A 26,477-nucleotide genomic window follows, 5' to 3' on the forward strand; every position below is an offset into this window, starting at 1 on the left:
GTAACAAATCAATTATTTGTAGCCTTTCTTTACTTTCTTTTAATGGAATGATTTAGTTTGTTAGCAGCATTGTCAATATTCAGTATTGTCTTCTACATTTAAAGGATATGCCCTTGTTGATATATCTGCAACATTTTCATGATAGAAGTACATAGAATCCATGCAGATGTATCCTATATCAGATATAAATGGTGTAAGATTAAGAAAAGTAATTGTTAACTGGATTAGTCTTAAATGGACAAATACAAACTAAGCATCCAGGCTTATTTATATATATAGAAGGCATTGGAAGAACAGAAACAGATTGAGTTGAGGGTGAGGTGTTGGATTGTCCAGGTAAGATTAAGATGGGGTGCATTAGAACTGGATGTTTTCTAGACACTGGAATAATGTTATGAAAATACAACATAAAAAACAAAATGGAATGTTAAAAGTTTCTTGGATTGGGTTTCCAGAATCAGCAGAGCCCAGGAGTTGGACATGGAAGTAAAATGGCCTTATACTTTCCCCCATTCTTCTGAAATTTAGATTAGGTTTGCCCAAATTGTTTAACAAATGACATCACTGACTTAAAAATGTCTGTTGAAGTAATACTTACAGGAGCCTACATTTTCTGTTTGAAGTCTGTCAGTAAATATTTTCATATTCTTCCTCATTTTCATGGCAAAGAAACTATGAAGAGATCTAGAGGACTTAGGAGTTCAGGGGAATACTATCAGTGAGTGGAAGGGGCCTTAAGGATTAGAATCAGAAAATAGCTCTGAGACTTAGGGGTGTTTTTAAGATTTTATTTATCTGAGAGAGAACACAGTTAGGGATGGGGAAGCAGAGGGAGAGAGAAGCAGACTCTCCGCTGAGCAGGGAACCTAACATGGGGCTTGATCCCAGGACCCTGCGATCATGACCTGAGCTGAAGGCAGATGCTTAACCGACTAGTCACCCAGGTACCCTTGGGACTTTGGTTTTATCTGCTGGTAGTCTAATTTACCATTAACTGGACAAAGACTGATAAAGGGTATTTTTGTCAGTTCTCAGGCAGCTAAAAACCCAAGGGCCATGGTGAATCTTTGTGTGTTTTGAATTGGCTTAAAGATGAGAGATTATCTGTTTTCCTAAACTTTTACCTCTACTTTAGAATTTCAGGTGACAAACAATACCATTTCTCCAGAAGACATTATTAAGTTATGAGGGATATGTTTATATTCTTTTCCTCATTGATTTTTTTTTTTAAGATTTTATTTATTCATGAGAGACACAGAGAGAGGCAGAGATATAGGCAGAGGGAGAAGCAAGCTCCATGCAGGGTGCCTAATGTGGGACTTGATCTCAGGAATCCAGGATCATGCCCTGAGCCAAAGGTAGATGCTTAATCACTGAGCCACCCAGGCAGGCGTCTCCTCAATGACTTTTTAAACTGTTGGTTTTAGGACCTGATACCCTCATAAAAATTAATGAGGACTCCAGAAGCTTTTATATGGGATATTCTGATATTTACTGTAGTGTAAATTAAAACTGAAACAATTTTTTAAATAACAGTTATTTTTCATACAAAAAAAGTGAGTTTTTTGGTATTAAAAATACACCAGAAAAATCAAGAGAATGGTATTTTTATTTTTGTGAGTCTCTTCATGTCTGACTTAAGAGAAGACCACTCTATTCTCATTTGTCATTTCAGTATATTGCACATGCTGGTTTTTTGCTTGAAGTATGTAAAGAAAATCAGCCTTAAGTATATAGTTAGGAAAAAGAAATATTTTTTAAACTTTGAGATAATTATGGATATTCTCCTTTGATACAATACCAAAACTCCACAGTGGTAGTTTATTAAAGGTTAGTTGTAATATGGTCTCTGAAACCAAGTCCATGAACTCTTAGAACTTTTATCTATGATTTTGTTTTTTGTTTTTTTTTTTTTTTTTTTTATCTATGATTTTGTAATATGGATTCACCACTTGGAAATTATTGGTTTTCTGAAATATGCAGAAATATGCAGAAATCTTTCAAATGTTGGCACATATCCATTAAACAGTGTCAAAAAGTCATTTGTTAATGTAACCACCATCTCATCAGAAGAATCTTTAGGTATTGGGAGGCTCTTAGTTCATGGTGTTGGATGTGAATTACCCATGTGAAGTATTGAAATATATCATTGGCAGTAAATACCATCAGTTTTTCTTCCAGTGACAGGCTCTTGTTCATTTTAAGAAGATGTCTTTCTTTTTTTATTTTTTATTTTTTAAAGAATTTATTTATTCATTCATGAGAGACACAGAGGGAGACAGAGACAGGCAGAGGAAGAAGCAGGCTCCATGCAGGGAGCCTGATGTGGAACTCGATCCCAGGACTCCAGGATCACACCCTGAGCCAAAGGCCAGGCGCTAAACCACTTGAGCCACTGAGGGATCCCCAAGAAGATGTCTTTGAATAGGCAGACTTTCACAGTTCTTTTACAAATTGTGTTTCATGAAAAAGGTAGCTAGCTTAGCTCACAGGTCAGTTGTGCAAGTGCTTTATCTTAAGAAAACCAGTGAAGTTCGGTACGTAGCAAACATACTCTCTGTGTACCTCCCATTTTGTTCCAGATAGCACAGACGAGTACTCACAGGCTGAGAGTTAACATAATATTTACTGCTTCATCAAAGACATTCTTAAAGGAAAAACCTTTTTTTCCCTCTAGTTTGCATTTGTGAGGAATATAATGACTACTAGCACAGCTTGCTACTCGTGCCTTGATTGGTACTAAAGGCCAGCAATTTTACAACCATCTTTGCTTTTGCAGAGTCAATGCAAATGTCAACACAATGAAAAGAGAAAACAGTGTCTTTATATTATTATGAAAATAGTTTTGACCTCATGGGCTTTTGAATAGGTCTCAGGAAACCCCAGGGTGCATGAACCATTTTCTGAGAACCACTCTTTTAGCCTTAGGAATCCAACCCTCTATCTGCATTCCAAATATCTGATTCTGTGATAACTACTCCTTAATCTAATATCAATCTGAGGTAATTTTCTGTTCTATACTTTTCATTTAAGAAAAACAGTAAGCTCATGAGTACTAATTTCTTTCTCCATAATAATAAAAGTACTGAATTAACATTGTTTGACTATCTTTTTTTTTTTTTTTTTTTTTGTACTTCAATCTTGATTATCTGTTTTCCAGATTTTATTTCTAAAAAGGGATGATGCTCTTGACACTGGATTCTGGTTAATAGATTCAACTATTTTTAGAACCAATATAGGAACGCTCTAGAATATTTATGTATTATTACTTTTTTTTAAAGCTCCTTATTTTAGAAGTTGCATTTTTTTTACTTTACTTAAATGATTTAACATTCTTTCGCTTCCTGTGGAGATTATCCTGCACCCATGGTCTTATTACTGATTCCTTATACAGATTACATTCTTAATACTTGTATTTGGTTCCTGAACTGAGCGAGTAAGGGATGCCACATTTTTCTAATATATTTGAGTCTTGAATTTCATATAATGAATAGGAAGAGTTTGGACACTGAGAGTCACCTTTTCTCCAGTGAGTTCAAAGAATTTATCCAGATGGATTTAGTTCCTGGTACTAATTGGTGATAGTAGCAGGTCACATAACAAGGAGATCTGTATACATCCAAGGAAGCTTTTTTTTTTTTTTTAAGATCTTATTTATTTATTATGAGAGAGAGAGAGGCAGAGATACAGGCTGAGGGAGAAGCAGGCTCCATGCTGGGACCCCGACACGGGACTGGATCCCAGGATTCCAGGATCACACCCTGGGCCAAAGGCAGGCGCTAAACCGCTGAGCCACCCAAGGATCCCTAAGGAAGCTTTTTATAGAAACTTACAGAGAACCCCTCTGAGAAATATCATTGGTCTACTAAGTTAAAGCTCCCAAAGACCTAGATTGGTTATTGCCCAATCTGCCTTGAGGAAGGATATGTTGTTTGGGCAGCTAGAGGCTATCTTCTGGATTGTACATAGCCTGAGAACACTACATACACAAAGCAGCCACCTTTTCTTAATGTTTGTGCAGGTGACACAAACTAAGACTGGAAGTTTCTGGGAGAGAAAGAGCCTGTGGTTCTAGTTCCATGAGAGATGTTGCCTATAAAGTTACCCCTGACATTTATATAATTGTCTTTCACAAGGTTATATTCTGGAATTTTCCTGTTTCTTTTTATTGTGGAAAATAAGATAGGCAAAAGGAAAAATAAAAGATACCTCTAATTTTGGAAATTTTAATTCCTCAGTGTACATATTTTTGGATCTTTTATGCAAGGTTATTTTATGGTTTTCAATTTCATAAGTTAGCAAATACTCCCCTAAGAAAGCTTTTTAAGAATTAAATTTGCTGGTTAATATAATCAAATTGTTTCCTTGTGCGATCTCTACTTTTTAAATACGTGTGGTTTAATTAAATATCAGAGTAAAAGCAATACATGTATTCTATGGTTCTTAATTAGTTTCATAATTAACACCCAACACTAATTGCATATTTAGAATCATCAATGAGAATATAATACTTGCATTATTGAAAGTAGAACCCAGAGATAATATGAATATAAATTATATAGATCATAAATTCAGGATGTGTAAAGTGAGGTTTTATTTCCTTTATGGATGGTTCCAATCTTTTGATTGAAGGATTCCCTAAAGCAAGAAGTTCCTCTGGCATTGACAGTTGTAATGCTTACAAGAATGAAATAAATTACCAGGGTAACTCAAAAAACCACCTTGATAAAGTATAAATAACTGTTTGAGCCTAATACATTGTATACTTGGGCTCCTAATGCCATGTGAGAACACACAGTATGTATTTCAGCATTTGTGGAGAGTCTTGTGTGGGTGTTAGAACACAAATGAAAGTTGGTAGTGTGGACAAAAAGATCAACTTGACACGTTAAAGATGAATGGTTCTCTCTAAAGCTGCTATGTTTGGAAATACTTCTTGAGATAGGAACAATACTGATTGAGCTGATAAGTAGTTATCACAAATGATTGACTTGGAAATGTAATAGCCCATTGGTGTTATCTTTATTATACACAGCCATTGCCAAAATCTAAAAAAAGTTCTAGCAAAGGCAACAAAAAGGAACGGAACAGTTCTGGAATGGCAAGGAAAGCTAAGCGAACCAAATGTCCTGAAATCCTGTCAGATGAATCTAGCAGTGATGAAGATGAAAAGAAAAACAAGGAAGAGTCTTCAGATGATGAAGATAAAGAAAGTGAAGAGGAGGTAAAGTGTTGGGTGTTTGTGGGGTTTTTCTATAATTTCTTTCCATGGGGAGAGTTAAATATTCCTGTTTTATGATAGATCTAGCCAGAATACCGATTCTAGAAACCATTAGTACCATATTGGTTGTTTATAATTTCAAAGACACAAAAATAGTTAAGTATAATATAAATCCTTTCTTTCCCTTATGGAGCTTTGGGTTTTGTTTTTGTTTTTTGTTTTTGTTTTTTTTAGATTTTATTTAATTCATGAGAGAGACACAGAGAGAGAGGCAGAGACACAAACAGGGAGAAGCAGGCTCCCTGGGGAGAGGGGACTTAATCCCAGGACCTCAGGGTCACGCCCTGAGCCAAAGGCTGATGCTCAACTGCTGAGCCACCCAGATGTGAGAGTTTTGGAATTAGAAGAGTGAGGTTAATGTGGCCTGGATTTCAGCTGCCCCTTGAAGATTAGAATAGGTAAATGGGAAGTGGGGCGGTGCATATATTGAACCACCAGAGAAGCAGATTGAGAATTTTTTTTTATGTTTGACTTGAGCCATTTTACTCTATGTTCTATGCAAAAAAGCCAGGGGCTTAAGGACCCCAGTTTTTCTCAGCTCAATGGGGGCTATTTAATGAGAGGAACAGTGTTTGAAATTTATTTGATGCATGGGCAAGTTTTGTATCACTTAGGAATGCCTGCCGTTTTCTTTTAGTTGGGCATATCTGTAAAATTTTGAGACTATTTAGTTTCACAAATGAAACTTCAGGAAGAGGAGAGCTGCTGAACCATTTGAAGAGTTAGCTTTACCTTCTCCTTGATACGTATCCTCAGTCAAGGAGATGACTTCTTGTTATGGCTAATAGTATTTCAATAGACTTTTGTTTTGGTGTCTCCTTCAGTGGTCAGAACTTGCTATGTAAATTGGGTCATCTCCCTTATTTAGGGACTTGATTATTGGCTTGACTTTTTAGGCCAAGATAATTCTTTGTTGCAGAGGGCTGTCTTGTGCTTTATAGAATGTTCACCCACTAGAGGACAACAGCACCCTCCACCCCCCCTCCCCAAACCTCCAATTGTGAACACCAAAAATGGTGTTCAAGGACATTATTAGATGTCCTTGAGGGTAGGAGTGGGGGGGATCACCTCCACTTGGTAACTACTGGATTAGTAGGAATAAAGATGTGATGAATGTGTTGAACTCTGATTTTATGTGTGTATTTGTCTTTAGGTACTTAAAACCCATGATTATTCTAATGTCAGATTTTATAAAGACTTCTATAAAGCTAAGTATGAAGTGCTTTATAATTTCCAAAAGAATATTACAATCTAGGAGGTATTTCATAATATATTTGTAGAGCAAGGGAAGATGAGTAATCTCAGCCTCAAGGTTTTAATGGAATAGATTTTAAGGACATCAGAAGGGAACCCTGTTTGTTATTATGTGAATGCATAATAATAGCAGTTTTGCAGTAATGATATTCCTCATTCAACAGATTTTGGGTTATTACTACATGTATTCACTATGCTTCCTAAAACCTTTTTAAAAGCAGAGTTAAAGTGTGAAAAGTTGTCATAGAATATAAACATTTAATTTTTGCATAGAGACAATGTGACTATGAGCATGGGCTTTGGAAACTATCTGGGAACAAGTCCCAGCTGTACCTTCGAGTATGACTTTGGGCAGATTACTTATAAACTCTATACCTTAGCTTCCCATCTGTCATATGGGGTTGATAATAGTATTGGCCTCAAAGGGTTGATTTCATTGACTTTATTTAAAGCACTAAGAGCAGTACTTGGCACACACTCTAAGTAGGTATTAGCTGCTGCTATTACTATTAGTATTAAAATAGTTTTTATCATATGTAATATTCCTAAATCCAATATTCCTGTCATTACTAAGGTGTAGGTTAAAAGGTGAGGGTATTTTATACTCATTTTTTTACTTTCCAGATTATTGTCAGATTTTTCTAAGTAGAATTACTTGAACTTTGTGAATATAGATGACTTCTGATTTGTACCATACGGGTTCCTGGATAAAGACCACAAGTGGAACTGTCCCACTTATAAATCAGAACCTTTCTACAGTACCATAAAAAAGGATCATTTGCTAGAAACCCAGGTCAAATAGTGAAAATCCATGTAGAAAAAAAGAAAACACAAATAGGCTTTTACAGACGTACAAAGTCACACAACATAAGTACTGTATCATAATGCTCTGTGCTGTGGTTATTCTGCTTGGATGGCACTGACAAACTTTGTAAAATACGATCCAATAACACCTGGACCAAGAAATAGTTCTTTCTTTTTTTTTCTTTTCCTGTTATGTCTCCCTCCAACAGCCATAGCTACTATTCATTGTTCTAAAGGCTATCTCAAATTTAGGACTATTCTTCTCAAAAACTGTATTACTGATTCCGTTCCTGTGAAAGGTTCTGATTGCCTTTGAAAGGTAAGTACCAGCAGGAGGAATAGTATTTTTGTGGTAACCGTTTTTCCTTATTTTTTCATTTTTTTTGAGGACTCAGTTAAGTGGTAATCTTTTTAGGGACTTCATAAGTGGCATTGTTTTTTATTATTACTATGAAAGGACCTTTTTTTCTAAGAGGCCAAAAAGAAGAGTTACAGGTTGATTGGAAAAGTTGTGGATTGCCTGTAGATAGAATTTTTTTGTTTTGTCGATTCTTTCATAGAAAATTACTAAGGTAATATTGTTTATTTCCTGAGACAGATTTTTCCTTCATAAATAAGACTTCTCCCCCATTAATATTTTCTTGTTTTATTGTAGATTCTTGGATTAAGTAACTCTGAACTTGGGTAGATTAATGTTATCTTTGGTTTCTTTGTAAGTTGAGGGCTTTGGACTAAATAATCTATATCATATTGCTAAAGTTAGGACTCTAACTCAAGCAGAAATCCAGTGCAAGTTATAGTTGTCCATTGACCAGTTACATGAGGTAGGTACTTTTTCATTCTCTCTCTCTTTTTTTTTTTTTTTTTAAGATTTTATTTATTTATTCATGAGAGACCTACAGAGAGAAAGAGAGGCAGAGACACAGGCAGAGGGAGAAGCAGGCTCTATGCAAGGAGCCCGATGTGGGACTCAATCCCAGGTCTCCACGATCACACCCTGGGCTGCAGGTGGCTCTAAACCGCTGTGCCACCCAGGCTGCCCTCATTCATTTTCATATGAAGCTGTGTGAAAGACTAGGAAGTTTTTAAGTAAATTTCTTCTCTCTTAAATGTAAGAATGAAGTCACTGAAAACCACACAGTTAAAACAATTGGCAGGTTTTTTTAAGCCTTCTGTAAGGATACATGTCCTGTTTAAGCATGTTAGCTAGTAATTGCTAGCCAAGACATTTTGTTGGAACTTCTCTGTTCCTATAGCTGTTTCTGTGATAGGCAGTGAGTGGTTCACAGCAATTTTTAATCCTCCTTTTCTTTAGAAGTAACTCAAGTAAGAAGTTGCTCTTTGTTTCCAAGAGTGACTTGGGTAGTGATTCCTTTATAAAAGAGCTGTTTTAAACTTATCATCTTGGCTCTTGGGGACATTTGCTTTATTAGGGTAGTAGAAGGAGATCAGTTTAGAATTAGGAAATTTGTAGATAATGTTTCTTAAAAATAAAGGGATAGGAAAATGACAAGTTTAGTTATTTTCTATAAACTTATTCTGAAAATCATCTGGTTCTTATATTGGATTAGCATCTTTAGGGGAAGATTGCTAAAAAGAACTGGTGAGATCATTTACCATGGATGTTTAGCCTTAGGCATAGAGAAGTATTGGAAAGTATTGAAAAAAGGAGCTATGCTTCCCACATTGGAGAAAATAATTCTGATAATTTCTTAGACCCTTGAAAGCATAGTTTTTAAAATTTTATCCCAATACTCCTTCAATTTTTCATAGTATTTTTATAACACATTCTTAGAGCAACAAACTGAATTATCACTTGGTATTTAGAATTCATCTGAATGTACCCATACATATCAGGAATGTCTTTAACTGTAAATACTTAAAAACCTTACTAGTAATGTCCAAAGCAAGAGTTTCTTTTTCTTTCATGACGAGAAATACAGAGAGGCGATTTGGGGCCAGTACATCAGCTCAGGAAAGGTATTAACTGGAATACCCTGTTTCTTCCTGAGGCACATTATCTGCATATGTGGTACTTAACCACGATCACAGGATGGTGTTTTTACCTTTAGGCATTGAATCTCTGTTCAGAGAAAAGTAAAGGGCTTTCTTCTAGTAGCCTTCTCACTTTTTTCCCCGGGAAGGGATGCCTTTTACCAGAGATCTCCATGTAAGTTGCCTTTGCAGAACTTCATCACCTCTCTATCTGTAGCTGCAGGGGAGGCTGTGAGATCCAGGTGGTAGCTTTCCAGAGCCAGGAAATATTTGGACTATTCAAGGAATTATTTGGTAGTAGTGGGAGGGTGAATGGAAAAGTTTTATTAGTCCTTAATTATGTTCTAAAAAATAATAATCCCACCTTCATTTCATAATTTCATCAGAGGATTTACAAAACCATATAAACTACTGAAATCTTTTGGTGGAAGGCAAACTTGAATAATCACCGTAATAAAATCTTAGACTTTAACTCGCTTTCATAATTTTTCGTGAAATATAATGAGCCTTGCACATTCTTTACTCTTGGCACTCTTGAGTTTTCTCAGCCAAGTTGTTAAAAGAATAGTGTATTTTAAGCTAATTTTTATTTTGTTCATCTGTTCACCCAGTACAACCTTTCTGCTGTGAGGACAGGATTCTGGCTCTGTGACAGGCGTCTTTTTTGGAGACCCTCCTTCAAGAGCCCTGCTGCCTATAAAAGATAGGTAAGCCTTTTCTCCCGAGATTTTTTTTTTTGCCTTCCCTCAAAAAGTGCTTGTGTCATTCCTCTGATTCTATACCTTCACGGTTGTCAGAGATACAGAAAATCCTCCTCAAATTAAAAAAAAAATTATGGTACTAATCTTTTACAAAATTAGATCACAGTACATGGTACTACCTGAAATTAATGGCAGCGGTCAATTTTTGTCTGTTTCCCTTTAGTGCATTAAAACTTACTACAATACCGGATGGTTCTGAGTGAACCACTCACAGCAGATTTAGAACTAACAAGCTGGAATCTTAATAAATCCTGTGACATTTTGGAAACTAGCCTTTTCCTAATTTTTTTTTTTTTTAACTTAACCACCTAATTTTTTCCCAGATATTTTGATAAAAGACTTGAGTCTTGACTCCTGTTTGGTTAAGTAACAACTTTAGGTAACTCATGAGTACCTCCAACATTTTTTCTTTGTAATGAGCCACATAATGGGTTTGTTATAATTACTAAAATTTTCAAAATATTTTAAGAGAGATTTTAAAGTAGGGATTTCTCATGTTATCATTTTTACATTAGTTAATTCAATAAATTGAGAGTATACTAAGTGCTATTGAAGTTCCGGAAAATATTTTCTACCCAAATGCCCTTTGAATAATAAATTTCCAAATGAAAATGTTGCTATCTGTTGCTGAGGAAAAGCTTTGAAGAGAAATGACAGTAGTTTCAGTTGAAATTGACCTTGGGAATAGAAAGGAAAGTTGGACATGTGGACCAGGATGGGGAGCAAGCAAGTCAGGGACCCTCTGACTGACACTTGTTTGTGGTTAGGTAATGTGTCCAGAAGTAAAGCAGTGAGAGATTAATAAGCAAGAGCAGTGTACATTGAAGCCAGACTATGGAAAACTCATGAGGCTGGGTCTTGTTGTATAAGTAATGGGTACATCATTCTTGTTTATTCAGAGTGATGGTCTTATTCTACCTGAGTTTTGCTGAGTAGGGAAAAAGAGAGAGACCTGGCCTTTGTCTTCTAGGAACAGTCTACTTGGGGAGAGGTACCACCACTCATTCAGTAAGCATTTATTGGTAAACACAAGGAGCAGAATTACTGAGAATCTATGACATGCCCTGTACTTACACATCTTGTTTCTGAATTAGTCCTGACTCCAAGTGAGAGGATGATATATCCTCAGTTTTGTACCCCAAGGATATAATATATATATATATATATATATATTTTTTTTTTTTTTTTTTTTTTTTTTTAGTATTGGAGTACAGTTGACACACAGTGTCACATTAGTTTCAGGTATACGCTACTGGTATGTTTTATTGTCTTGTCCTTATTACTCTTTACAGAGCTGCTAGTTCATATGCTTCTGTCTTCAGAGTTAGCTATATAGAATTAGTGATTTAGATTCAAATTTGATTTTAAGCAATACCTTTAGATAAGTTAATAAGTATATATCCACTTCTAATTATTAAAAAAGCTAAAAGCTGTTGACATAAATATATAACTTCAGAAATTATCTTATTGACTGTCTAGTTCCTGCCTTTTCTAGGGCCAATCATTTATAATCTAGACCAGGAATTGGCAACCATAGCCTACACACCAGATCCACACTATGGCCTGGAAACTGAGGATGTTTGTTTTTTTTCATTTTTGAAATATTTGTTAGAAAATGAAGATTACAACAGTAAGCACTGTAGCCAAGCAAAGCCTAAATTAATTACCTCTGACACTTCATAGAAAAAGCTTAGTGAGAGATGCAGACTATAAATTTATCTCTCATCTTAGAAGATTTATAACTAGGTGAGTCTGCTGTGGGGCTTTAAAAAAATATATAGGTGCCCAGGCCTCAGCCTTGATGATTTACCTAATGGTCTCTTTTTTTCCTCTTGCACATACAACCTCTTACACATACAACACAATATAGGTAAGTTGTGCCAGAAGACAGTTATATTAAAAAATCAAGAAGTTTGGCTGCTGTTAAGTGGCAAACATGTTATCTTAGGAAGCAGAGTGATGCTGATGAAACGATCTCAGAGCTGGAGTAGATCTTCAGCAGTTATCTAGTTTCCAAGAATATTGTCCCATCTCAGTCTCCAAATAATTACATAGTAACTACTAGGATCCAGTTCTGAGCCCTACACTGGAGATCAAGGAACAAATAAGATGGGATTCTTTGTGCTTACCAGTTGTTGGTAGAAAGGAAGAGGTCAGAGATCAGGAGGAAAACAGTATAACTTACAAGTTTTATTTTTATTTTTTTTTTAATTTTTATTTATTTATGATAGTCCCACAGAGAGAGGGGGGCGCAGAGACACAGGCAGAGGGAGAAGCAGACTCCATGCACCGGGAGCCCGACGTGGGATTCGATCCCGGGCCTCCAGGATCGCGCCCTGGGCCAAAGGCAGGCGCCAAACCGCTGCACCACCCAGGGATCCCAACTTACAAGTTTTAAAAAGGACATTTAGACAAGATAATGTAGAGGCTCAGGAGATAAAGGGTATTTACCTCTTTCTGGAGACATGTGAGGAGTAAAGATCCAGGCAGGAAAGCTTCACAGTAGCTAACAATTTGATCAGAGCTTTTAAAGGATAAACAGGAGAAGTCAGCAGAGTGAAAGGAAGAGATTTGGTAAAAAAAACTATTTATACAAAATTGGATTACACTAAGGCCCATCTTGGCTTTAAAAAAAAAATTCTATAAAGAAATGATCCTGGGGCTGCTACAAAATTTAGAGGGTAATAATGGCCAGAGAGCCCTAATACAAAGGTTGGTGATCCTTTGTTGCTATTTTGCATTTTCTGCCAACATTATTTTATTCTTTATCATGGTAACATTTGTATGTAATGGAAAAAGTTAAATTTAAACATATAAATAGGTTATGATATCACTGGCTTATTTCTAACATTTCAGTTCTGGCTTAAAGAGATACATAGGTATGTTAGTCATTTCCATAAGCAACTAATCTAGGGTAGGCACACTGGACTTCATCAGATGTCTTGCTTCTCACTAGCTGTGAGGCATTGGCTCTCAACCACTCGGATACATTTTCCTCCTTTGTAATGAGATAAACAGTTTTGTCTTTGGATCTTTTTTTTTTTTTAAGCTCATATATGATAATGTATGTGAACGTAGTAGTATGGAACTGCCTCTTTTTTTATCCTTTCAATTACATTTTAAGCACATCTTGGGTATAGAGTACAAGTAAACCAGATCCTACAAATGATACGGAGATGAACATGACAAATATTTAAATGGTTGCTTTATGCCAAACATTTGTAAGGTTGCTGGGGACAGATAGAGCTAAATAAGACAATCAGGTGTCTCTTCTCATGGAGATTGTCAAATATACCTTTAAGGAACTTGTGATATGGTGGGGAAACAGGCTATAAATAACTAGTTTAATAATGCTATGTATTAGATGTTATTCTCTCTGCTACCTTATACTTATTTACTCATTTAATCCTCACGACAGTTCTACAGATATGGCCACCATTCATCAAGTCTGATGCCGATAAGGTATCATTTTAATGTAAATTATAAAATGCACCCCAGTTCAGGTACTGCTGAACTGTGAAAATGTGGGGGGGAAAAGTGTTAAATTCGGCAAAGTCTGGATTTTACAGATGAGGAAACAGGCGTGGGGAAGGTAAGTGATGTACTTGAGAATACAGAATGGGTCGGTAGCGGAGTCAGGGTGTGAAGCAGGGTTTAGCTCTCAATCCTGTGTTCTTATTCACTGCTTCACATGAAGTAGGGATACGCAAATTGTAGGCCAGGTACTGTGCAGCCACGGATGGATCATTTGGTGGTACAGTGAACATTCAGAGAAGGTCACTGGCAGGCTGGATTTAGACTCAAGAATGAGATTGTCCTGAGAAGAGGGAAGAAAAATAATGAGGATTTGAAAGTTCCTATAGAGTGTAATTGAGCGTGCTTCCACTCTCCTCCTCAGCTCTCCCTGGGCCTCTTTTCCTCCAAAGTATGTGATTATTCATTCACCTTACCTGCCAGAAATTGTCCATAGTGTCTCAGTCCAGGGTCCTTTGGGATGCCCATTTTTTCAAAGTAACCTCCTTCTGTACATACCTAAAACTTATCAGGGCAGCTGAGGTGATTCTTTACATCTGCAAGGCTAACTCACATGATCTGAGTTACTCTGATTGCCTTTCTGCTCGAGATGAGACCTGTAGACATGTGGTTTTCTAGAGTTCAGTTATTTTACTACTCCGCTGTCAACCACTACTGCATGCCAACATTTATCTGTCTAAAAAAGATAAGCTTTACTGAATTCCTACCTTAAATATGTTGCAGAATAACTTGTTGGTCATTAACAATTAAGTGAAATCCAGTGTATATATATCATGTAGTTTATTATTACAGGGATGGCTGTTTGTGGGGGCAGTCCTATCTACCAGAACGTAATGAAATAAACACAGTGCATCATGGTTAGTTACTAACACAGGTGTCATTGAGTGTATCTTACTGCTTTTGTTCTGTGTATCTATTCTTTTTTTTTTTTTAATGTTTTTTTTTTAATTTTATTTATGATAGTCACACAGAGAGAGAGAGAGAAAGAGAGGCAGAGACATAGGCAGAGGGAGAAGCAGGCTCCATGCATCGGCAGCCCGATGTGGGATTCGATCCCGGGTCTCCAGGATCGCGCCCTGGGCCAAAGGCAGGCGCTAAACCGTTGCGCCACCCAGGGATCCCCCTCTGTGTATCTATTCTTTGAAATGTGCCTTGCTTTTAAGAAAAATTTAAGACTTCAAGTGACTACATTTGTTTGATGAAAGAATTTCTTTATAAAGGAGGGCACTCAAAATAGTAATAATAGCTAATATTTATTAACCATTTCCTGTGAGCCAGGCACCACTAAACTTACTTTCTGTGTATTAATGCATTTATTCCCAGAAAGCCATGAAGTATGGTCACATTTCCCCCATTTTGTAAATGAGGGAACTGGGGCCAGAATCTGAAACCAGACAGCTTGTCTGCAGAGCCCACATTCTTACCTGTTAGGGTTCTGTAGTGCTTGTGGACAGTATGTTTACAGTGTTTCTGTTAATAGGGTAGTTCACTTAAAAAACTGGGAAACGGGCAGCCCGGGTGGCTCAGCGGTTTAGTGCCTGCCTTTGGCCCAGGGCCTGATCCTGGAGACCCGGAATTGAGTCCCACATCAGGCTCCCTGCATGTAGCCTGCTTCTTCTCCCTCTGCCTGTGTCTCTGCCTCTCTCTCTCTCTGTGTATCTCTCATGAATAAATAAATAAAACCTTTAAAAAAAAAAAAACAAAAAACTGGGAAACACTATGCCTGTTGTGGAAGATGGTGTGAAATACATAAGTGTAGTTTCATTTTGTTGTTTGTCCAGTGGTAACAGCTCGTGGAGATGGCTTGATTATCCTTCATTTATCACTGAAGTTTTACACTTTGTCAAACTATCACTACTCTAGTTTGCAGGTTTTAAAATGGTGCCATATCATGCGCCTTCTAAAATTTTAATGATAGCTGTATACCCTGGCCTTAAAAGGCTCAGGAACTATTTTAAGTATGTGATTCTAATCTAATTTGGATGAGGATCAAGTAATAATGCTTATAGTGTAGCTATTATCCCTTTTTTGTAATAACTTACTTACTTGTAAAATATTTTAATCACCTACAGATCCAGATTTCATTAAACTTTGACTAAAAAGTGATACAGAATAGTGATTATTCTGTGTATCAAGTACACCAACAGAACTTAGGAAATTTCAGTCTTCCCTTTTAGACTTACTATGGTTCTTTTTTTTTCTTTACTATGGTTCTTATGAATTAGGTGAACACTTAATAAAACTTCGTTCATTAGAAAGTTGATGAACCAGTGGTACCTTTCCACCATCCTCCCTCTTTAGAACACCTCAAAAAAGTAGGAAATAAGTAAGAATGGCCTCTAAATAGCAAAAACGCATAGTAAATCTCATATACTTTACTTTTAGAAGGCATTTTGGCCCCTTGCCACCTCTTAAATGCATTTTTAGTGGCAGCTAAACTAGATAGGTTAGCCAGCTGCCAGCCAACAGTATATGATTGCAGTAGGACGGGGTGCTTGTGGCCTGGTGTGAATACATAGTGATGGCAGTGTGGCAGGAGGAAAAACAAATACTTAAATTGAACTACACTTAGAAAGCCTGAGCCCACTTAACTCTTGGGACAGATTGGTCTATATACTTTAATTTTCTTTAAGAGTAAGTTCAAACCAGTATCTGTAATTTTTTTTTTTAAAGAAGGAATTATGATACTCAAATTAAAGTGTAAAACATTGGAGAGACTTTCTGTCAGAAGTGATTTGCAAGATTTTTGGTGTATGAAAATGAGATTTTAGGTTATCTTGAGCTATTTGCTTATATAAGATGCTTCTACTTTGGGAAAATTAATTAAATGAAAAAATGTTCCCTAATATCAAAGACCCTGACTGGGACAAAGTTTAAATTATAATACTGTCATTTTAATTAATCTATGTATAGATATGTGTAAGATAAGTATACTTAGCTTTTTTTTTTTTAATTTTTATTTATTTATGATAGTCACACAGAGAGAGAGGCAGAGACATAGGCAGAGGGAGAAGCAGGCTCCATGCACCGGGAGCCCGATGTGGGATTCGATCCTGGGTCTCCAGGATCGTGCCCTGGGCCAAAGGCAGGCACCAAACTGCTGTGCCACCCAGGGATCCCTACTTAGCTTTTTTTAAGATCAGCTGAGTCATTGTTTAAGGAAACAGGTTCTGGAGTCAGATCTATTTGAACATCACTGTGTGTATTCTGTTAGTTATGTGGCTGTGAACAAAATACCTCTTGAGCCTTAGTCTCCTCATATATTCATAAATACTTCCTTAGCAACTGCTGTACTTGGTGCACTATTTTGGGAGTTCGGGATACACTTAGAGTGTCAAAAAAAATCCTGTCCTCATGGAACTTCCATTCTAGCTAGAAGAGACAAAAGGAGAACATTAATAACACCTATGTTCTAGAGGTGTATTTTTTTTTTTAAGATAAAGTTTTCTCTAATGTGTGTAATCAATTTGGGCAGCTTATTTTTAGTGTTTGATTCTTGTGACTAGTTTTGCATCAGGATAAAATGAAGTTTGTTGAGCATATTGGTTACCTCAGACATTGATAACTAGTAATAATTTTTCATCGGTGATGTTGAATACATTAATTTTCTCTGGTATCATTGAGAGGCACAGAGGAATAGAGGAATGGAATTCATCTCATTGATATATGTTCTTTGCTTTCCTTTCCAACAGCCCCCAAAAAAGACTTCTAAAAGAGAAAAACCTAAGCAGAAAGCCACTTCTAAGAGTAAGAAAACTGTCAAGAGTGCTAATGTTAAGAAGGCAGATAGCAGCACCACCAAGAAAAATCAGAACAGTTCCAAAAAAGGTATGTCAGACATGGCGTGTCCGCAGCAACCTGGGAGGTATGACTCCTACGCTAGAGCACTTTAGTAGGAGTGTGTGTGGAAACAGAGAAACTGCAAAGAAAATGGGCTGGGGGAAGGAGGGAGTGGTGTTGTAGTGTCTTATAGTTAAAAATTTTCACAATTGACAAAAATTTCCATGCATATTATGTACATAGCTTACAGAGTGGTGATGTGTAGTTGGACCTGATACCTCTCTGAGAATCTCATGAATGCTTATCTTCTCTTAGAAAGTGAATCCGAGGATAGTTCAGATGATGAACCTTTAATTAAAAAATTAAAGAAACCTCCTACAGATGAAGAGTTAAAGGAAACCGTGAAGAAACTATTGGCTAGTGCCAACTTGGAGGAAGTCACAATGAAGCAGATTTGCAAGGAGGTAACTGGACAAATACTTGCATCGTTTTGCTTTTATTTGAAAAATTCACTTGGCCTTTAGTTCAAAGCAAGATTCTTAAGTGCATTCATTCACTGAATAAATGTCTGCTAAACTGTTATATGCCAGCCATTCTTATAGGTGCTGGGATACTGTGCGTTAAATAAATGAGTCAAAGCCTCTGCCCTATTGAAGTTACTTCATAAATAACAGTAGCATGTGTACAGTGAATAAAGTTAAAGTTATACATTACAAACTGCAGAGAAAACTATTGATGCATCCTTAGATTATGTTAAAGAAGCAGAATCTTAGGCTCCGGCTGACTTAGTTGGAGGAGTATGTGACTCTTGATCCTCGTGGTCATGAATTCGAGCCCCACATTGAGTGTAGAGATTAAGATTACTAAATAAATACTTTAAGAAAACAGACTCTCCTGAACCCCTTTGTTTTCAGCATTACTGTTCTAATAGGATGGTATAGATCAGGTTTTTAGCCCAGACTTCTATGAAGTTAGTTTCTGATACTCAGAAATTAAAATGACCTAGTCTTGAATAGGATTCCATAGAGATTCCATACCCTAGATCCAGATTGGGAGATTTTAGAATCTAGTTTCTCATGGTAAAGCCAAATTAAAATTTCAAATGTACTAAACATGAAATATTCTATGCTTTTTTGAGACCTTGATAATTGTTTTGTTTATTCGTTTAGCATTCACTGAGCCTTTACTGTGTACCAGGCACTGGGATAGATTTGGGGGTAAAGCTGGGGAATCCATTCCTTAGCTGTCAGGGGCTAACCATCAGGTGAGATAGGAGGAAATGGCTGGTGCATTGAGTTGGGGACAGGTGGTGGGGGCTGGGCTGGAAGAGTGCAGAAGGGGCAACAGGACCACAGGAGGAGCCACACCAGTGTGGGCCCAGGAGGAGGGAAGGGATCCTAGAACATCAGCTGTGCCATATAGTCGAGCAGTGTGGACACATGTGCGTAAAAGAGGACAGGACTGCAAGGAATAGTGACTAGTTTAATTTGGCTGAAGACTACAGTAGGAAGGAAGTTGCATAAGAGTCAGGGAAGAAAAGGAAAAGTTTTGTAGAACTCCTATATGCCTTGTTGCAGAGCTGTTTTTTCCCTCAAACTAATGGGAGAATTGGGAGGCTTGTTGGGATATTGAGAGCTGATCAGGGGCACATATAGTCTGATTTTTAAGTTGCTCCAGACACATCGAGAAGGACAGAATGAAGAATGGGATGAGAGGCAAGAAACCCAAGTTTGTCATATCAAAGTTACATGGTGACCGTAATCCAAGTCAGAAATCAGCCTGGTCAGAGATTGCTCCATGTAAGTGTTAGGACATAGCTGCATTAACCATTGAGGGAAGAGAATAGAGGGTACACTGTGAGAAAAGAGGAGTTTTGTTCTCAACATTATGAGATGAAGTGCTTGGAGCATCTAGTGGGAGACACTGTGACCACTGTAATTCTCGCATGGTAGGAGAGAAAGCCAGCCTGGGCTACTGCTGGGTGTTCAGTCCAGGAGTCTAGAGGCTGGAGATAGAGGGGGAGAAAAGCAAAGGTCAGAGAGTCCTGGAGATCATTAATATCAGAGTTAAGAAGTGATTCCTACAAAATACAAAAAATCATAGAGGTGTTATCAAAGCCAAGACAGAGAGGAAACCGTTTCCAGAAGGAGAAGGGTAGTGCAAGTTGAGAGGTCATGACCTTCCATGGGCAAGGACTACAGAGAGAGCAGTTCAGGGTGGGGGATAGAAATGCCCCGTAAACATGAAAACACACTTTCCCTACTCATGAGGAAGATAAAAATTGAATTATTTTTGCTTATTAGCTTGATAAAAATGAAGAGTTTCCATGCTTGGCAAGTGTAGAGGGAGATGTATTTGTGCTTAAAGTTGTAACAGCTTTGGAGAACAATTAAGAAGTATCTTAACATTTAAATTGCAAATGCCATTTAACCTAGCAATTCCATTTCTAGGTCTCTGTGCTAAAGACAGAGTCACATCTGCACAAAGTGATTACAGTAATGTTCAGCATGTCTGTAATGTTGAAAAATCACAAGCTAACTGGCCATCAATAGGGAAATGTTTAAACTGGTACATCTATTTTTGGAATGCTATGTAGCAGTTCAAAAGAACATGGAAAAACCTTCCAGGTATTGTCACCTTTTTAAACGTACAGCGTATTTCCCCATCTATGTAAATACAGAAAGACTATACCATCATTGATACGTTTCTGTGTTTGTGTAAAAAGTCAGTTTTCAAGCCTGGAAGAATACAGCGTGAACTAGAAACTGGTGTCCTCTGAGGGCAAGGACAAGGGACGGGGGGTTAGTTCTGGGCCTTTGGTTTTCGTGAGCATGCTTGTGATTTTTTAAGGGGGTTATGAACATGGAGCGGTCAGGTGGGAAGGACTTGGAAATTCTTGTTTTGGACTTGGTGTGCAGGAGGGAACTGTTCCCAGGGAGCCATCTCGAGGATGGTAACTGCTAGGATTACTGACCCTTGGATTGAGAATGAATAGTGAGGAAAGTGAATAAATTAAAGCTGCTGGGGCAGCCCAGGTGACTCAGCGGTTTAGCGCCTTCAGCCCAGGGCCTGATCCTGGGGTCCCGGGATTGAGTCCCGCATGGGGCTTCCTGCATGGAGCCTGCTTCATCCCTCTGCCTGTGTCTCTATTCCTCCCCCCCCCCCCCCCCGTGTCTCTCATGAATAAATAAATAAATAATCTTAAAAAAAAATTTAAAGCTGCTGTTTTAAACAGCTTTTTTGGAAGGAAAATAGTAGCCACATGGAGGGTGGGTATACAGGCTGATGAAAGACTAGGATGGTCGGGGAGAGAAAGCACACGTGTGTGTTAGGCTTGGGGCCTGTGCTGGGCAAGGAGCGGGACAGTGGAGGAGAGTTCAGGAAGGTCAAGGAAATGGGGGGTATTGGTGGATCCAGATACAAACAAGCTGGAGGGAAGAATTGTGTCAGCGGAAGGAATGCATAACAGTGGCTTCCTGGCCAGAGCAAGGAGGAGGAAAGGCTGAAAATGCCCTTGGTAGGAACAAAGGAGGGACTGCTGGCGAGGCTCTGGCATTGGATGCCATGAACCTCAAATGGGACCAGTCTTTTAAAAGTTCTATTTTCCCACAGCAGTCTTTTCTCTGGACTGACCCTAGAAAAGTTGGTAGTTAGACCAGTTCAGGGTTAGGAGTTTTGCAGAGAAAGAACAGAGGCGAGCAATTGCAGTGATGTGAGTGATTGACCGTCTGTAGGAACTGGGGGACTGCCGCCAGCGGGCCAAATCCGTCATCCCATCGGCTTTTTTGTAAATAGTTGAATGTGACAACCACATCCATTCATTCTAGCGTGGTCTGTGGCAGCTTTCATGCTACAATGGCGTAGTTGAGTGGTTGCAACAGATACTGTGTTTCTGGAAAAGCCAAAGCCATTTAGTCTGGCCCTTGACTAAGAAAGTTTGCCTACCTTCCCTGTACCTCAGGAGTGAAGCCTGCAGGTGTGGATGGAGTCTGGGTGAAGTCAAGCAGCAGGGAGCCAGTTGACAGAGAGACAGACATTCAGAAAAGCTGTAGGAGTAGAACTTGAGAGCTGAGAGCACTGGCTCTCAGGGATTTAACCTTGGGGAGGGGATTGGGTGTTGGAGTAGAGGCTGAAGTTCACTAGAGTTCAAGTAGTGTTGGAGGATGCAGCAGGACAAAGTACAAAGTCTCTGCGAGACACTGACAGGTAACCTGCCAGTGTAAAGAACTGAGTCCCCTTACCTAAGATCTGTGCGTGTAGGTGTTTAACTCACCATGTCTATTACTTCAGCTGATAGTCCCAAGAGCCTATATCACACAGAACGTGTGAACACTAGTCTGTTTTCTGCCCGTTGCTGTAGTTCTCTGGTGAGCCAGAGCACTGCTCAGGCGCATGTGTGTTCCTACACAGCAGCCATTTCTTCTTTATCCAAAGGTAAAGACTATCACTGGAATTTTAAATCTGCTTTTTATCTGTTTCTTTTTCACTATAGGTATATGAAAATTATCCTGCTTATGATTTAACTGAAAGAAAAGATTTCATAAAAACAACCGTGAAAGAGGTAAATATGGCCACCTTTTCTAATTTCGATCAACTTGAACATCTTAAGACAAAGGAATTATGTGTATCAAATACTGCATATTTTTTAAAATATCACTAGATCACATTTGACCCTCACATTTTCTCAATAGATGGGGGAAATATTTTTCTTTACCACGGTAAAGCTTAAAAATACAGACTGATCGGTAGTGACAAAACCTGACCTCAGGCTCGCAGTGTATGTGGGCAGCCAAGTGCATCACAGACTCTCAACTACTTGAGTGCAATTGCTGTCCAACAAAGGCAGAAGATCAACAGTAGCTATAGTTTTATGTTGGTCCCAACAGACATCCCAAGGTCACGGTGGTAAAACAGAGGTTTAACAGTTTGGGGGAGGTTATGATTTTTGTGTGCCTAATGTATTGTGGGTACAGGAAAATAATGTTTCTCTCTCATTGCAGCTGATTTCTTGAGGCAGTGGAGACAGAGGACTTGTCCCATGGACGTAAAGATCTGATTTATACCATTATACCAGCAAAGAGAATGTATTTCCTTTTCTAAATCCCTGCAAGCATTGTGTTGGTACAACTTACTGCTGATCTTTTTATCTTGAGTGTTATGTAATTTGAGTTTGTTGTTTTAAATTGCATTTCTATGCAGTTTTAGTTTAAAATTTTGCATGGCAGTCACTGTTCCTTGCTTTTATAGTTGTATTTTGTACATTTTGGATTTCTTTATATGAGATCGTAGATTCTCGAACTGTTGTAGTTTTTAGCGCGCTTAGTATTCGCTTCAGACATACTTTTAATCAAGTAGAATAAACTATTACTGACATTTATACATGCAGAGACTATGGCAGTATTTAGTATATGAAATATTTTGAATACACATCTGTCAGTGGCGGTGTGTTCATCATATTAAAAATATACAGGCTTCAGCTATCCAGATGATTAAATTGGAAATTTTCTGCTGCATGTGTATATATGTCAAATTGTCAGCATGACAAAAGTGACAGATGTTATTTTTGTATTTTTAAAAACAAATTTGTTGTATATAAAGTTTTTTTATTTCTTTTGTGCAGATCAATTTTTAAACTCCTCTAGGTAGGTATCTTTACAGTTAAACTTTGAAATGTCAGTGTTCGGCCAGATGGTATGACGGAGCAGTGAAAGTCAGAATTCAGTGGAGAAAACACTGAAGGAACAGATCGTTCTCTGCTTTGCCTCAGAAGTGTCATCAATTTGTAGTTTTAGTGTTAACTCTGCAAGTGTCTGTAGATACATTTTATATTAAGGATCAACCAAATCAATACATCAGAACTTCAAAATTTGGGGACAGGGTGGAATCAATTAAGTACAAGCACATTTGGCATATAATAAATGAACTGATTTTTAACTGCTTTTGCCCATCCATATAAAATGCTGATATTTACCGGAAAGGGGGCCACCTCTATGATTATGATAAACGTACTGAGTATAACGCTAGAAGACAATGTGTAGGCAATAGTGGGTATCTCCGACAAAGTATTTCTCAGAAGTGGTAAAAAGACTTATTTTTAACATTAAAGAAATTTAATGTATTTGTGGAATCAGGGCTTTTGGGTTTAAATTTTGGCCAATCAGGATTCTAGGTGATCCAACATGCAGACCACTCCTGAATGAGACTGTTTAATCTTTTAAATTGTCTTAATCAGTTTATTAAATCTCAATTTTAAAATAAAACCTGCTACTTAACAATTAGGCCTTTGATAAATCAGTTGAGTGATTAAATAAAAAATCCATCAGTAGAACCAGAAAGATAAAAATATGTGTTGACTGTTAGGTATTTTAACAGGTTTGACTTGTTTCTTGATAAATACAAATGAATGGCGTAAACAACTAAATGAAACCTAAGAATTGGCCTTTGATTTTAAATATTTAATTTGTTCCTATAAACCTTGTCAATAAAAATAATAAATCCATGCTCGTCTCTTGCATCAATTTTTTTTTTTTTTAAGATTTTATTTATTTATTCATGAGAGACACACACAGAGAGGCAGAGACACAGGCAGAAGGAGAAGCAGGCTCCATGCAGAGAGCCTGATGTGGGACTTGATCCCGGGTCTGCAGGATCACACCCTGGACTGAAGGAGGCGCTTAAACCGCTGAGCCACCGGGCTGCCCTTGCATCAATGTTTTATGGTTTCTGTGGCATTTCCCCTCTCGCTGAGGATTATGTCCCCCCTTCCTGAGGATTTCAGAACAGGGAGTTTTAGGTAGATTTAGCCCCACCGATGACCCATTTAATTTGGAGTGCTCCTCAGGGATAACGAACCATTACTGTGGAGAAATCACAAAGGAAAACTGGGAAGTGATCTCAAAAATGGTAGGTTATTATTTTGTGATCATTTACTTGAAAGAGGGTAAGCAGTAAAACCTAGGAGTAGAAAAGTCTACAGAAGGTTTGGAGGAGAGGGGACTGGTACCTAGAACGAGTGTTCATCACCACAGTGCACAGTGTATTTGAAAAACAAGTCTAGTTTTTATTAAGCAGTTTTACACAACCAGCTCTTCACAATCTGCAGTTAAAACACTGTGTATTCACTGCTATTCAATTACAAAGTCTTCAAACAGTGAAAAACATATTCAAAGAAACTCAAGAATAAAAGTACCGTGGTTCCCTAAAGAACAAAAAATCAAATGATGTCACTTGAGACGAGATCTTTTACATACACATTTACTGTACTTGAGCTAACTAGGTTTTCCCATAGTTTGCTGGTAGCACAGTATAAGTTTAAGTGCCCAGAGACTAAAGAATTGTGAACCATTTCAAACTTAAAATACTTTGCATTTTTCACTAAACACATGCTATTTAAACATTTTAATACATAGCATTTTAAAGCTGAATGCTTCCCAATCAGTACCAATGAGTCTTAATCTGATAATCTCAACATTTTCCTGCATTAACCCAACTTTGAAACCAATTTACTGCTGTTCACTTTTCTGTATTTGCATCATACTTTGATGGAGAGGGATGTGTCTAAATGGTGTTCTACAGTTTGCATAAAATAACTTTCTACTTACAAGGTGACTTTAAAGATACTTTGCAAAATATTAGGTATTTTTAAAATTTAAAGTCCTTTTGAGTCCCTTTTTGAAGCAGACTGACAGAACTGTTCAGACTTTTTAAAACAAAAGCATTTAAGTTTTACCATTCACTTTTCTAACTTCTTGGCAAGATAAGCATCCTGAAGACCCTGAAACCAGTGTTTATTTTGTCATGAGTGATAAAAGGGAAAAAGTAAGTATCTGCCATGTTCTCAGGCTTTTAAGATATGGCTTTACATGTGTAATATTTATTAGGATATCACATTTTTCTGCAGTTTTCCAGTGGACCTGCCTATGGAATACTGAAAACATAATGCTGTAAAAAATATTCCTAGAGTTTGAATCAGTTATTTTAAAAAGCGGCAGTAGAAGGAGTTTCTTATTAAAGTATTCTGACAAGAAAGATCTTTTTGCTCTAGTGGTTGCCAAAATTAAGGCTATTTGAAGTGTGCCATCCACCCAAATTTGGCCCTTAGAAAAATAGCCATATTCTAAATGGTCTAAAGTATGAAGTCTATACTATAATCTCTAACCCATTCTAAATGATAGAATATACCTGCGCTGTTTAAGGAGTTGAAAATTTTGCTGATTTGCCAATGAGTGCACCAATCTAAAACCTCGTGTCGCAAAAGATACCTGAATTTAAATTTCTTTTGAATAACCCAATGGAAAGAAATATGTACAATATAAAATAGTCTAGAAGTTTCATTTACTTTTAACTGAATAGTTTGTGCTGTATCTGAAAAGGAAAGATTTCTATCTAAATTTTAAGTAAAAGCTCAATATTGGAGCTATATAAAAGTCTTAAGGCTCATTGGCAAAGATACTGATAAACTGTCACAGAAGAAAAATACATGGCTTTGTCTGGATTTTTAATGATTGCTACTTGGTTTCTCAATGTTTGAAAACTGATGAGCCCAATAAAATGTCCAATTTAAAGGGAGTCTCCAACCATGGAAGAAATCCTATTGAAAATCTTAAGGTTCTATGCTGCCTTATTCTGAAATACAGAAAACTTAGCCCTACTCAACCTGTGGAAATTAAATATAAGTGCTGCAAGAGGATTCTTGGGGCTAATGCTCTCAGAGGTTCGTTTAGTTTGATTTTATGCAAGTGAGGTTTTACACGTGTTTCAGACTTTTTACCATTTGGGGCAACAGAAGAAAGCAGGGTCCAAACAAATGTATTCAAAACGCTGCAATCTTGCTTGCTTCTCGAACACCACTCAAATATGCCCCTGTGACAGTTTGTGGGAAATGCCTGTTTGTTGCCTGTAAGAAATAATTGCATATCTTGAGGTCACGTGTAAGGAACTCCGATGGTAATCATAGATAATACAAGCTACGCTTTCTCCGGTCCTCAAAGTTCGATGGCACTCCTGTGCTCATATGAACACTCCTCACCCGTCCCTGCACCTGCCGTCCTCTGGTCACCCCCCCCCCC

At 37.6% G+C, this 26,477-nt stretch overlaps 2 protein-coding genes across 5 annotated transcripts in view; one reads left to right on the plus strand and one right to left on the minus strand.

The window, feature by feature from the left end:
* Nucleotides 1-23,908, plus strand: part of DEK (DEK proto-oncogene) — a 31,037-nt gene extending 7,129 nt beyond the window's left edge. For 2 of the 3 annotated variants that reach the window (XR_012025420.1, XR_012025421.1), the window contains exons 7-11: nt 5,036-5,224; nt 17,322-17,457; nt 17,725-17,873; nt 19,860-20,036; nt 21,902-21,969. Coding sequence is in view for 1 of the 3 variants with exons in the window: in XM_072813851.1 (XP_072669952.1) it covers nt 5,036-5,224; nt 17,322-17,457; nt 17,725-17,873; nt 21,902-21,970; nt 22,410-22,421 (555 nt within the window). In the remaining 2 variants the exon portion in view is untranslated. Of the gene's footprint in view, nt 1-5,035; nt 5,225-17,321; nt 17,458-17,724; nt 17,874-19,859; nt 20,037-21,901; nt 21,971-22,409 lie in introns of those variants that run through there. The other variant, XM_072813851.1, reaches the window with a different exon arrangement.
* Nucleotides 23,909-24,448: 540 nt separating this feature from the next.
* Nucleotides 24,449-26,477, minus strand: part of KDM1B (lysine demethylase 1B) — a 60,183-nt gene continuing 58,154 nt past the window's right edge. For both annotated transcript variants that reach the window (XM_072813849.1, XM_072813850.1), the window contains exon 21: nt 24,449-26,305. In XM_072813849.1, coding sequence (XP_072669950.1) covers nt 26,222-26,305 — 84 coding nt within the window. In that variant the 3' untranslated portion in view covers nt 24,449-26,221. The remainder of the gene's footprint in view (nt 26,306-26,477) is intronic.

The sequence above is a fragment of the Canis lupus genome, chromosome 37 (genome assembly GCF_048164855.1).
Source record: "Canis lupus baileyi chromosome 37, mCanLup2.hap1, whole genome shotgun sequence".
Classification (NCBI taxonomy): Eukaryota; Metazoa; Chordata; class Mammalia; order Carnivora; family Canidae; genus Canis; species Canis lupus.